The sequence below is a fragment of the Vicugna pacos genome, chromosome 6, assembly GCF_048564905.1.
Source record: "Vicugna pacos chromosome 6, VicPac4, whole genome shotgun sequence".
Lineage (NCBI taxonomy): Eukaryota > Metazoa > Chordata > Mammalia > Artiodactyla > Camelidae > Vicugna > Vicugna pacos.
The window spans coordinates 6,386,741-6,400,440 of NC_132992.1; the positions used below are offsets into that span (position 1 = coordinate 6,386,741).

The following is a 13,700-nucleotide window of genomic DNA, read 5'->3' on the forward strand; positions in this document are numbered from 1 at the left end:
GACGGACTTGTTCCCTGAGGAGACCAACAGAAGTTAGGACAAAAAAGGTGTCTAATAATTGTATACACTGTCTCCATGGGTATTCAAGGAGATCCTGGACGTCAGAATCAGAGCCATGGGTGGGAGACTGACTTATATGACTTCAAAAACATTACTGTCAATTTCAAAATTCCTTTTGACTTTTAAAGGGAAATAAAAGCTCTCACTTGTGACTCAGTGAGAAGTTCAAGTGTTTACAATACCAGTTGGTGAATCTGCATATCAGGAGAATGAACATACTCTCTTGGGATTGGACAAAATTCAATGTGTAAGGATATATTCAAAATTGTCTAGACGCTGACAGGGGGTGGAAAAAAAAAAGGCATGCTATTAAAAAACAAAACAAAAGCCAGAACCTAGGCACGTGAATGCTCACCTATCCTGCTGCAGATAGTAACCAGGAGTTCCCCCACGGTCTTGGAGTCGTCCACCATCACTGTTTTCACAGATCCATCCAGCATGCGGATTTTCTGAGGTCTCTGTTTCTTTTTATATTCCAAAATATCCTAGAGCAAAATCATACAGACATTTCACACTGCGTGTGAAACTACACAACAAACTTGGATACTTTTCTTTAAAAAATGAATTTTCCCTAGCGCCTTCTGATTTACTCCTAAGGTTTCACGAGGTTTTTTGCCACTGATGCAGAATCTCCAGTGCTAAACTGCTTTCCTAAAGATGTCTTTAAAATCTGATAGTGAAACTGCACCCAAAAAAGCCCGACTTACAGCTCAGTTACTGAAAAGTAACCTCTGTAAAGCGAAAGCAGCCTATATCCTAAAAGGCTGTGAATGATCTGCTCTAACGAGAACTAGCTGAGGAAGAGTCCTACTTGTCTTTTAAAGAGATTGTAGTGTGCTTCTCCAATGATTCCTTACACAGTTATAAGCAATTTTTAGTATGTATATGCCATGAAAGACACAAGTAACACCCCTGTAATTCTTCACAGTAGTGGTGTATCACAGCAGAAGTGGTTTCCACCATAATGCCAAGACCAAACAGGGGTAATAAGCTTGAGAGTTATTACCAAATAGAGACTCCCCCTTTTACTATACTTCTTTCTTTTGGAGGTGGAGGTAATTAAATTTATTTATTTATTTTAACAGAGGCACTGGGGATTGAACCCAGGACCTCATGCATGCTAAGCACACACTCTACCACCGAGCTATCCCCTCCGCACTACTTCTTAAAAACAGAATTATGGAAGGAAAAATTAATTGGCACCACATACTTCACTCTCACTTATGGAACATGACCAATCTGATATGTCTATTTCATATACCAAAACCACAGTACATCTCAGAGGTTAAGCTGAACAGAGTATTTAAAACTTTTTTCTAAAATTGAAGTATAATTTCAGGTGTACAGAGAAGTGATTCAGTTATATACATATTTTTCAGATGATTTTCCATTAGGGGTTATTCAATAACTATTATAAGTTATTGAATCTAGTTACCCGTGAACTCTTTTTTACTCATTACTTTTTCCTACTTCCTTAACACAATCATTTTTTTGTTTTATTGTTACTGACGTTATTAAACTTACATCAAATATGAACTTTCTTGTATAAAAGCAAAACACTGATTAATATTTAACCTCTGACTACCTTTAGGATTCTATTTTTGGCCCCTCTCTAGTGTATCCTTACTTTTTATCACCAGTCACCAGGGCACTTTCAACATACTTAGAGGAAGATGCTGTATTTCATAATGACCAAGTTCAACAACAGCATGTAGAAATAGCTTAAAATCATAACCTCATGCTGCTTTAATTACTGTGTGGAGTTTCAGGAATTTGGACCATTGATATTTTCTATCACTAACCTGGACTGCTCTTACAAAGTACATTACATCAAAGCTATTAATAAGATGCCTCTGAACTAAAATAGATTGTTGAGCTTCTCCTTTTCTTTGAAGTATAATCATACTGGCCTCTATGGAAGGCCTAGGGACGAGGGGATGAAAAAAAAAAAAAGATAAACAGCATACCCCATTTCGCAACATGTAGTAATCCAGTGTTCTGCCCGCTTCCAGCCAAATTCCTTTCCTAGGGTCTTCATCCGAGAGAAACAGCCCATAGTCAGAAGCTGGAAGATCAATAGAAGGAAAAATAAAAGACAAAGTGAGGATGAAGCCGTCACTGACTTCTGGGGCCCCGAATCTGCTGACCTGGCAAGGGGGCTCTCCTTAACCAGAGACACATTTTGTTTTGACACCACGGGCGGCCACTGGGACACAGCAGAGGAGGAGGAGGAAGTGCCAAGCTGCAGAAGCAACATCCACATACAAACTTCATATTTCTTAAACCATGGGGCAGGAGTTGTGTCCACAATGTAGGGAAACACCAAGGTCAAAGCAGTCCAAACTGGGCTTTGTCTCCTATCACTTGCTACAAAACCCAGGTCAAGAAGCCACGAAGAATGACAAGGTAGCTGTGGAAGTAACTGTTTAAGCCCAAGGCCACTTAGGCCAAGAGGGGCTGACTGAGACTTTTTTTTTTTTTTGCATTTCTTGGGTTTTTTTTTTAATTGAAGTACAGTCAGTTAAGACCTGATACTTGGAATAATCCTCCATCCTCCCAACACGGCATTACAAACTAAAAGGATGCATTCCCTTTGAGATGAAGCCTCTGCTCTCCAAGCCACCAAATTTTGAGTAAAGAGGGAGAGTTAAAAACTCTGTGCTCTTCATAAAAATCCCTTAATCTGACCCAGGAAGTATAAGAGGGCGGAGGCAGGAGGAAAGCAGTCCCAAGACCTCACTCTTCCTAAACGGGATTCAGGGAAACCTCAGAAACCCAGATGAGGATCAGAGCTCTGTTTCTTAGAACAACAACTTCAACGTCCATAAAGGTTTGTACCTTCACCAGAACTATACAGCGATCCAATCCAAACTTCTAAAAATCTGGGACAAAACCAATCAAAACACCAGATATGATTAGATCACCAGATCTTGGAGTAAGGTTGGGGATGTGGGCGAACTATTTTTATTTGGGGTAATCTAGAAATAACAGGGTTTTGAATAACATAGATACTGCTTTTTGGAGCAAAAGATTAGCAGTTTTGTGAGTAACAGATCTTTTCAAGAAGACCCATACCAAGTAATAACTATTGTTGAATGTTTGATTTTTATGCTTCCCATTTTTAAGGGAAGTTTTACTCCATTGTCACACTACAGGTTTATTAGTTTAGGAGTAATCCCAATTTCTCAAGCGTCGGTCAAATACTAAATAAAGAAGGGATATGTGGAGAAAAGACAAAGGGAAACAGAAAATAAAACTGTATCAATGACTTTTGTTTAAACTCAGATGATAGTGGTCAGTGGTTTAACCAAACATTAACCAAACATTTATCACTATTTTTTTTAAAAGATTTAAGATAAAGATTAGAAGCCTCAGCAAAGTACTTGAAATATAAGGCTTGCCCTGGCTCCTGTGGCAGGTTCCATCCTCTTCAGGCTGCTGGCAGTGGAAAGTTTTCAAGCATGTGAAACAGGGCTCAGGATATACAAAAGCAGCAATTGTTAGAGTAGCTTCATCTGTATCGTATTGGGCTTTGTATCAAAAAGTGACTTGTAAACGGCAGAGCATAATGCTGACATATGGAGGGGTCATGACGATGATGATGGCTCAGTGGTAGCTGTGGTCACTGTCATCACAAGCTTCACACAGGAAGCACGTAATGTCCAGGATAAGAAGACATTTCACTTGAACCATACACACTAGTGGGCTTGTGTACCACTCAGAACCTCTGTTCCCTTAGCTAGTAAGGGAAAAGCACACAGACACATTTCAAGGAGTCAGCAAATGACCCATGGCCTACCTTGGCCAGTTTGTGCCTCGGGTACCCGTTCCCGAATGACTCGACACGCATCGTACACGGCTGTAGACGGTTCAAACTGCATGGTCTTTACCACATTGCAGTGGCGGACACAAATCTTTAAGGACAGGGCCACCATTTTCCCAGATGAAGTGATGACTCTCACCTAAAACGTCTGGAAAACACAAAGGGACAGATCCTGATACTCACAAATGTCTCATAGGAAAAAGACTCTGAATGAGCTTTAAAAATTGAAAGAGAATAAAACGGCAATTAAAAAGAAAGTTTTGGATAAAAATATAAATTGAAAAATAGCTTTTGAAAACTTTAGAAGAGGACAGTAGCACATGGTATCAGAATCAACAGTACCACAGGGGGGCAGGTAGAGCCCCTTGGGAGGAGGGAACCGTGGGAGTTCGCCAAGGCTCATTTGTCAAGGCTACTCCCTACTTGAGGCTTCCTCAGGGGGGACGGAACATCCTAGGTGAGTGCCATCCAGGTGAGCAGCAAAGTGCCTTGGGTGCCCACGGCCGTCTCCTGAAGCTGCCCCCATCAGCACCCTCAGGTCCTACGGACAGGAAAGAAGCACCTGTGCTCTGGGGTGCTTTTCATGGCAAAACTCCACCACATCTTTTACCAGAAGACCTGGCATGTCGGTCCAGCCCCATCTCCAGGAGGCTGTCAATTTCAGCACAGCACTTTGGCAACTCTGCTTCCATTTCCCCGCAATAAAAGAGCTGCCAAGTATCTGCCCGGCATAATTCATAGAAGAACTGAATCCTGAGGGGACGTCAATGCCAGGCCAATGCACAGCCATCACTAATGAGGCCAGAGCAGCCGATTTTAAACACCTGGTGTGCCAGGCAGCTACACACTCTTCAGGGGACTCAAAGCGAAGAAAATGCCAATTTAACTGTTCTTTCATTCAGACAAACCCCTGGGATATTCTGCTTCTCATCCAGTTCAATGGCTGTAAAAAGGTGCTTAGGCTAGGTTTGAATTATTTCATAAATGCTTTCTTTTTAAATTTTAAATCCCACAATTTAATGCATTTCCTGAGTTGGTGGCTTCTGGGTTATTTCAACCACCTGCTCTATTCTTCGGCTAGACACTTACCCCCGAACCCAGGCCAGCCTCTATCAGTGCATGCCTTGGGCACAAGAGGGAGGCACCTTCCCTGCCCCTGAGGAACCAACACTGACTTACCCAGCTCACTGTCATCCTGGCCACCAAATTAAGGCACTTCACAGTTAGTAGCTGTTAGAATCCTAGAGCTGCATGGATAACATAAATCCATAGGAATTTCAAGCTCACATTTCTTTCTTGTCTTTTATCAGAGAATCTACAGGTACTAAACCAGGACCACAGTTTCCTCTACCCCTCTTTCCCACTTGAGAATGCAAGGGCTAAGAGGCAATGAGGTGGCCACAGGCAGACAGGACAATAGGCAGGCCAGGTCCAGCCCAGGGGTGGGTGCCTTCAGAGCATCACCTCTCAGCATGCTCCACTGACTGCTGGCTTCCTAACATCAAGCCACTGTGGTGACTTGGATACAGAGGACAGGTTTACACAGATGCTCTGGTATCCAGCAGGGTGTACACACTCTCGTGAAGCGACCATTTAGGCCGTCCAACTGTAAAGTCATTCTGACCTCTGCTTATGTTCTGCCTGAATTCTGCCTGTGAAAACACGAAAATAGTTCCTATTTGAGACATGTCAAGATAAACTTCTCAACAAACAACAGCAATATTCACTGGGAATCTGCCCTAACCTGAATTAACTCACTACAGCCTAGGCAGTGGTCACATGGCTGACGTGGCAGAGTCTGTTCAAAATATCCGAACATTTTCCATCTACAATATTGAAGCCTTGTAAAGTCATATATACAGAGATGCTGGGTGTTTGGTTCCAGATTACCACAATAAAGCAAATATCAAAACTAAGCGAATCACACAAGTTTTTTGGTTTCCCAGTACATATAAAAGTTATGTTTACACTATGTTGTGGTCTATTAAATGAGCAGTATCATTCTATCTAAAAATATAAATGTATATATTTTATTTAAAAAACACTTTATTGCTTAAAAAAAAAAAGAGCTAGTCATCCTGTGAGACCTCAGCAAGTTGTAAACTTCTTGCTGGTGAAGGATCATGTTGATGGCTGCTGACTGATCAGGATAGCAGTTGTTAAAGGTTGGGGTGGCCTGGCTTGGGGTGGCTTAAAATATGACAGCAATGAAGTTTGCTGCATTGATCGACTCTTCCCTTCATAAAGGACTTCTCTATTAGCACTTGGAACTTCCTTCGAGAATTTTCCTTTGCACTGACGACTTGGCTAACTGGTACCTAAGGCCTAGCTTTCGACTTGTCTGGGCTTTTGACCTGCCTCCCTCACTGAGCTTAATCACTTCTAGCCTTTGATTTAAAGTGAGAGACGTGCGACTCTTCCACTCACTTGACCATTTAGAGGGTTATTAACTGGCCTAATTTCAATATTGTTGTGCTTCAGGGAATAAGAAAGCCCGAGCAGAGTCAGCAAGACTGGGAAACGGCCAGTCAGTAGAGAACTCAGAACACACATGTTTATCAACTAAGTTCCCCATCTTATACATGGGCATGGTTCATTGGCTCCCCAAAACAATTATAAAAGTAACATCATAGATCATTGAGCACAGGTCACCATAAATATAATAACGAAAAAATATGAAATATTGTAAGAACCACCAAAACAGGACACAGAGACACGAAGTGAGCAGATGCTGCTGGAAAAACGGTGACACTGACAGAACTACTGGACTCAGGGTTGCCACAAACCTTCAGATTATAAAAAACACAGTATCTGCAGAGCATAAAAAAATGAAGTATGACTAAAAGGCTCTACCTAACTCTTTTTACAGGCATATTTATATAACCAACCAATGCCCCAATTTGAGGAAATCTAATTTGAACTGTACAATATCCATATGATCCAGCAATCACACTCCTGGGCATATATCCACAAAATGTGTAATTCAGAAAGATACATGCACCCCATGTTCACAGCAGCACTATTTACAATAACCAAGACATGGAAGGAACCTAAATGTCCATTGACAGATGACTAGATAAAGAAGTTGTGGTATATTTATACAATGGAATACAACTCAGCCATAAAAAAGAATACAATAATGTCATTTGCAGCAACATGGATGGATCTGGAGATTGTCATTCTAAGTGAAATAAGCCAGAAAGAGAAAGAGAAATACCATATGAGATCACTCATATGTGAAACCTAAAAAAAAAAAGACATAAATGAACTCATTTACAAAACAGAAACAGACTCACAGACACAGAAAACAAACGTGTGGTTATCAGGGGTAAAGGGAGTGGAGAGAGATAAATTGGGAGTTCAAGATTTAGATACTAACTGCTATATATAAAATAAACAAGTTTATACTGTATAGCACAGGGAACCATATTCAATATCTTATAGTAACCTAAAATGAAAAAGAATATGAAAAGAAAAAAAACCTGCATGGTATCACTTATATGTGGAATGTAAAAAATAATGCAAATGAGTGTATATGCAAAACAGAATCAGACTCACAGATAAAGAAAAGAAACCTGTGATCACCAAAGGGGAGAAGGAAGGGAGAGGAAAAAATTAGGGGAACGGGACTAACAGATACAAGCTACTATATATAAAATCGATAAGCAATAAGGACATACTGTATATCACAGGGAATTATAGCTACTATCTTGCAAAAATCTATAATGGAATATCATGTGCAAAAACACTGAGTCACTATGCTGTACACCTGAAACTAACAAGACATTGTCAATCAACTATACTTCAATAAAAACAAAAATAAACTCCGTAAGTAACTAGACACATTTGCTGTGATGGAGATCACTCCGTGGGTTCGTATTTCCCCTGGGGCTGGTGACAACTGTGGGGTTTCGTGAACCAGAGACCCATGAGCACAGCTGGTGGCACAGTTCCAGGAGGGCCATGGAACAGGGTGACGTCATGGACGCCGTTTACACCATGCACCAGAGAGGGTGGGACGGTTCATGTCTTCCATTCCCTGGGAACAGGAGGCAGCACAGTATAGGGGTCCCTGCATGTAGCATCCCTTCCCAGGCTAATAACTGGGCTTTCTGAAGAGCAAATGAATGGTGCCTGGAGCCAAGCAGAGAGAAAGACTCAATCATAGGGAAAGAGCCATGACATGAACAGAATTTGACATCAAGACAGTCAACAGAAGGAAGAAGAAGGAAGAAGACACACAGGGGAGCGAGGAGAAAGGGGCACAGGGAGGAACAGGGTGCCTGCAGAACAGAGCCTGGGGCTTGGGAGCAGAATCAACAAGGAACACGGGAGAGAAGCCTGAAAGTTGGGCAGCAGAAGGGAAGAAGAAAAGCAGAAAGAGTAGGACAGTGAAGGAACACCTCTATTCAAAACAATTGGAAAAGCCATTGACTGAGTTGGGGAAAGCGGCTGGAGGCACAGGTTTGGGGTGAAAAGTCGCTGATGAGTTTCTTTGAGATGCCTTCAGTGAGAGGTGGAGCAGAGTCAAATACAACACTGGAGACACAACGTGGTGGGTCATCATACTCAAATCCCTGGGACTAGAAAGATCATTTAGGGACTGAGCAAGAGAGAGAAGAAGCCTGAGGTCGGGGTCATGGAACATTGTTCTACAGTCAGTACAAGAAGGAACCTGCAAAGAGGTCTGGTGGTAGGGGAAGGAGGAGAATGGAGAGGGGGTGCTGGAGGCAAGCGCATCAAGCAGGAGGGAGAGATCCACTGAGCTAAATGCTACTCACAGTTCAGCGGAGCTGGGGACTCAGGACAAGAGAACCTGGCAGCGGAGATAAGAGGAGACTAGAGGGGGATAAAGCTGGAGCTGCAGGGTCATGGGACAGAGCAGGAGAGGATGCTGGCACAGCAAGCTCAGAGGCCTGCTGGAGGGGGCGGAGGAATAGGCAGTAGCTCCGATTTATGCTTCAAAGGCTTTTTATCCAGAAGCAGGTCACCATGTGGTTGCTGCAGACTCCTTACATACACAGTATCTACACAGATGTGGTTTCCTCCTTATGACAGTCCTAGGAGCAGTTCCCAGGTAGCAAAGTGCCCCTCCTGGAGGCAGGTGTCCCACCGCACATGCTGCTGCCGGGTGTGCATGAGAGGGGAGAGGAAGAGTGGACAAGTGTCCGTTCAAGCAAAGGGCAGGAGTCTGTGATCCAGGTTCAACCCCAGGCCTGTCAACGCCTTGGACCTTCTCCCTCTGCTTTCCAGGGAGCAGGAAGAGACCAGCTCCTATGAAAGGAGGCTCCCAGCAGAGCCCAGGTGCTTGGCCAAGTCTTCCCCTTGTCTCCTCACCCTAACATCTCACAAAGGAGACCATGGAACGGAGGCCACTATCCTGAGCTCGGGCAGACGTTCAACAGAACAAGGGATACACTACATGGTTCGTGTTCAAGTTCCCTACCATCTCAGAACTACTGCAAAAAGCATTGTTATCACTTCATGGGAACATATGACTCAAAGGACAAAAAAAACCCAATCATTCACTCTGAAAGATCTCTGCAGAGGGGCTGAAGACCAAAAAGATCCAATTTCTTCTTCTTACCCTTGGCTTACCCTTTTTATGACTCAGTGTTCCAAAGCACAGAGCATCAAACAAGACCAACAATTTCCTTCAGAGGAATGTTTTTAAAATTGCAAATTATGTACATAAAAATGTTTTATAAACCACAAAATTACATATAAAGTCAAGGTACTTTTATTGCTCTCTTGCAACCGGATCCCCTGCAAAGGAAAACCTCAGTGAGGTCTGACACCAGAGTGCGGGGGGATTTACTCACCGTCCCAATGGGAGCAAGGCAATGAGCTGTTTCTACCTCTGCTCTTAACACAGAGACGTGCAGAATGGACACTTGTTGGAATGAAGTGTCCTGACTTATGGCAAAAAGAAAGCAGGATTAAAACACAGAACAACCTAGAGATGGCAGCCAAAGATGGGTATGCATTCAGCACTCATGAGAAGTCTCACTAGAGATCCACGCAAGCCCTGAGCCAACCACACAGTCGGGACAACACACAGTGGTGAAATGTGACACACCCTCTCCATTGGGATGGTCTTTGGGCAGCGCAGCGCTGCACCTGACTCCAGCAGGCCCTCTTCTCTGCTCCTCTGTATCCTCAAACCTCCTGCTAACTCATGCCCCTCCAGGCTGGGAACCTGGGACAACTGACCAGGTTTCCTCTTCTGGTTTGGCTGCAGGAAGGTTGAGAGCCCAGTGGCTGTGGCGTTGGCTGCAATATTGTTACAGTCTAGCCTGTCTCTATTTTCTGATCCAATCCTTGTCCGTTTGCCCCAGTCTGAATGCATGCTATTTAGTTGGAACTTAAGTCCCTGTTGTTGTTTTTTTGCTAAGAGACAGGGTATAAAGTCATAAAACAACCATTACTTTTCCTTTTTTCTTTTAATGATGTATTATCAGTTACAAAGTGTCAATTTCTGGTGTACAGCATAATGTTTCAGTCACACATACACATACATATAACTGTTTTCATATTCTTTATTCTTACAGGTTATTGCAAGAATTACTTTTCTTTTCATAACCTCTTCTCACTCTTGACCATTTTGGCCCTGATGGTATGTGCGAAGGTCGCCTGGACCAAGACAGAAACCCTTCTGTGCCATCCATTGTGGACGATGAGCCAATGGAATCCGTGGTGAAACCCAGACATTCTCCTTTCAAAGTAAACACTCTCCAGTCCCAGGGAGCTGTAAACAGTCCGGGATGATGGCAGCACTGCGGGCTGCCTGGGCTCACCCCAGTCCACCCTGGGACAAACAAGCCCAACTCGGCCAAGACCGCCTCCTCTCCGAAAGAAATGCCAACCATTGGTCAAGAGGAGCAACCACCCCCGGGATCTCTCCCCTGATAAGTGAGGGCCACGAAGTCTCCAGCCTCACCCCTGCCTTACCAGCTGCCACCCTGAGCTATCTCAATCTCCTCCTCTCTAAAACAGGAGATAATAATAAACCTACCTATAAGATTGCTAGAAAATTAAATCAGTTAATACCTGTCAAAGGCACACAGAAAGTACCGAGTCAGGGTTTGTTATTATTATGTATTAGTCATAGGGGTCGGAGAAACACTGGCAGCCACCCACTGCGCCCAGCCACCACCTGAGCTGCCAGATTCATGTTATGGTTTATTCTGCATCTGTCATACAGCGGACATTGTTTCAGGCACTAGGGGACAAAGACAGACAGGATTCCTGCCTCGATGGAGTTCACCGTCTAGTAACCCTAGCCACTACACAGTTCCTATGTTCATCCTTCTTCAAATCAGATGACATGATTTCTCTACATGCAGAACTAAGGATGAGCCGTGACACTGAGTGTGTCTGTAGAGTAGGTAACTCCCAGGACCTAGACTGTTTCTCTTGAATGTCAGGTGAATTCCCTCAACCCAGGAACCCAAAGAGGGGAAAAAAATCACACCCTCAGGGGCAGGGCTGGCATCACAACAGGCACCTGCTCCATGGCTTGTCAATGTCCTCTGCCCGGGAGCAACCTTGTGAGATGCCATTGGCTCTGCACACTCCGCCATACAGCAGAGGGGTGGCACTCAGCTGGCAGGACCCAGGGTCAGGCCACTACGTCTCAATGGAGCCCTGAACCTTTAGGAGACTGAGAGTTACCACCCACTCCATCATCTGCCTCCAGCCACTGACGCCTTAGAAGACTGCTGTGCCCAACCCCTTCTTTAGGTCTGTTTTCCTCTCAGCAGGCAAAATACAGCCCTGTTTGCTAACAGCATGCATCACATGACTGAAAATCAGCATAAAGTGTGGACCTATACAAAAGCTATCATTTCAGCTGTGTTTATATCTCAGTCTCCTGTGAACAACTCTGCTCGCAAAGAAATTCCCTGGAAAGAGCCTCCCCATTGTCCACCCTGGACCTGCTCCTCTGTAAGGGGGGAAGGGGAAGAGCTCATCTGACAAGTAAGAACCCAGGCAGCCACAGGCATCTCTTAAGATAACCATCGTATCTCCCCACTGGGCCCTCACCTCTCTTCCCAACCAGTGAGAACTCAGAGGTCAGTCTGATTGGAGAGGCTCCCCTCGTCCTCCACACCCACAACTTGTGAGAGCCCCAGCAAACAAGCAGCTGGGAGCAAACAGTAAGCAAACACAGCTGATGTGACTTTTCCATGTGCCCAGCAGCCCACTTAGAAACAGACCAGGATGATCACGCTGCCCTTTGCAACCAGGGTGGGGAGGACAGAAAACAAGAGGGAACACTCACGTAAGAACGTCTCTTTAGGGCTCCTGCGGGGAGCCAGGGGGAGCCAAGACTACTGTTTGACTTCGAATACTTCAACTAGAAATAATTGTCATTAAAAGGTCAGATGGTCAAGGGGCATAAGAAATCATTAACCACCTGCACAGGTGTGAACTTTGCAGACCAGGCAATTCAACAAAAATTCCAGCTAAGTGGCTAGCACCCAGGGCTGCTCTGCACACCTCATAAATGTCCCCTAACCCACAGGGCTACTACTGTGTCTATACGTCTGTCCCCATGGCACCAGCAGTAAGATATACATACAACACAGCATCAAGAACACATTGGCCATGAGAGGCCCATCTCCCCCACTGTCCTCGGAGAGCAAGGTCTGTATCATTATGGCCACCTTTGAACCGCAAGGCCCGAAGCACAGTGCTCACACACAGTTGACAATAAATGTTTGTGGAATTAATATGTATACCATGGAAACACCTAAACGATTTTGTTTTTCTAAATCAGTCATTAGGAATTATTCACACTAACATCATGACTAAAGGAGGAACAAAGGGCAGACAGCCAGCAGACCGACCCAACTATGCCTACTCATCCACAGCCATTTCCACTGACCACAGAAGCTTAACGTCACGGCTCACAAGATGAGGTCCTCCAGTCTGGCAAATGAGAAACTCAGAAAAGAACCAATTCATATCAGTGAGGAACAACTGGAGGGCAGGGACCGTGGGTAATGCTCACCATTAAGTACCTGCCAGAAAGACGGGCTCAGTACATATTTATTTAATGCATGGATGGAGGGGCAGGCAGCATTTCTAACTCTACCAGGAGAACTAAAGGATGCCCACCACGGGGACTAGAGTGATGGGGGAAAGCCTTTGAGATGGTTTTCCAGACTCAGATGAAAAACTATAATCTTGAGATCAACAGATCTTCTCAGGGTCACACTGGTAGCAAATGACAACCAGACCCTCCCACGCTGCCACAACGTACAGGGCTGGCTGTGCACGTGGTATGATTAGAGCCCTCTAAAGGCCCCTCCGACTCACCCTCCCATCCCCATTCGGCACCTGGCACTGGCATCTGAAATTCCATCATTAAGTGCATGGTTGGCCGTAATGATTTGTTCCCAGTTAAACTTCACTGTACGAGTAGGTATTTGCATTTATCACTGTTTTAGAAAGTTAAGTTTCAGAACCTTTCAAGCAAGTGAATTGCGAGCTGGCCTTTATAAAAGATGATTCCTAATTGCCGGGAAATTCTGAGGGGTGGGTGTAGTTTACTGGAGAGCAATCCAGAATCCAGCACTGTTGAAAAAGGGCAACAAGCAGAGAAACACAGGCAGACTTGCTAAAAGGGGCACAGACACCTAGTGTTCACAGTGTTACCATTTTGCTTAGAGCCGATTTTGAAATGCATGGGTTAAATCAGGCTCCAACTGCTTAGCTCAAGAGTCAGAGCCCCATTCACCTATTTGCCATCCCTCACGCACACTGTAAGTAGCTCACAGAGAAAAAAAAATGTGACAATGAATATACATAT

The 13,700-nt window shown here is 44.2% G+C and overlaps 1 protein-coding gene across 4 annotated transcripts in view; it reads right to left on the reverse strand.

Moving 5' to 3' along the window:
- Positions 1–13,700, reverse strand: part of TLN2 (talin 2) — a 426,530-nt gene that overhangs the window by 166,569 nt on the left and 246,261 nt on the right. For all 4 annotated transcript variants that reach the window (XM_072962302.1, XM_072962304.1, XM_072962301.1 and 1 more), the window contains 3 exons: positions 3,860–4,031; positions 2,028–2,125; positions 416–545 (listed from right to left, as the gene is read on the reverse strand). In XM_072962302.1, the coding sequence (XP_072818403.1) occupies positions 416–545; positions 2,028–2,125; positions 3,860–3,995 (364 nt within the window). In that variant the 5' untranslated portion in view covers positions 3,996–4,031. The remainder of the gene's footprint in view (positions 1–415; positions 546–2,027; positions 2,126–3,859; positions 4,032–13,700) is intronic.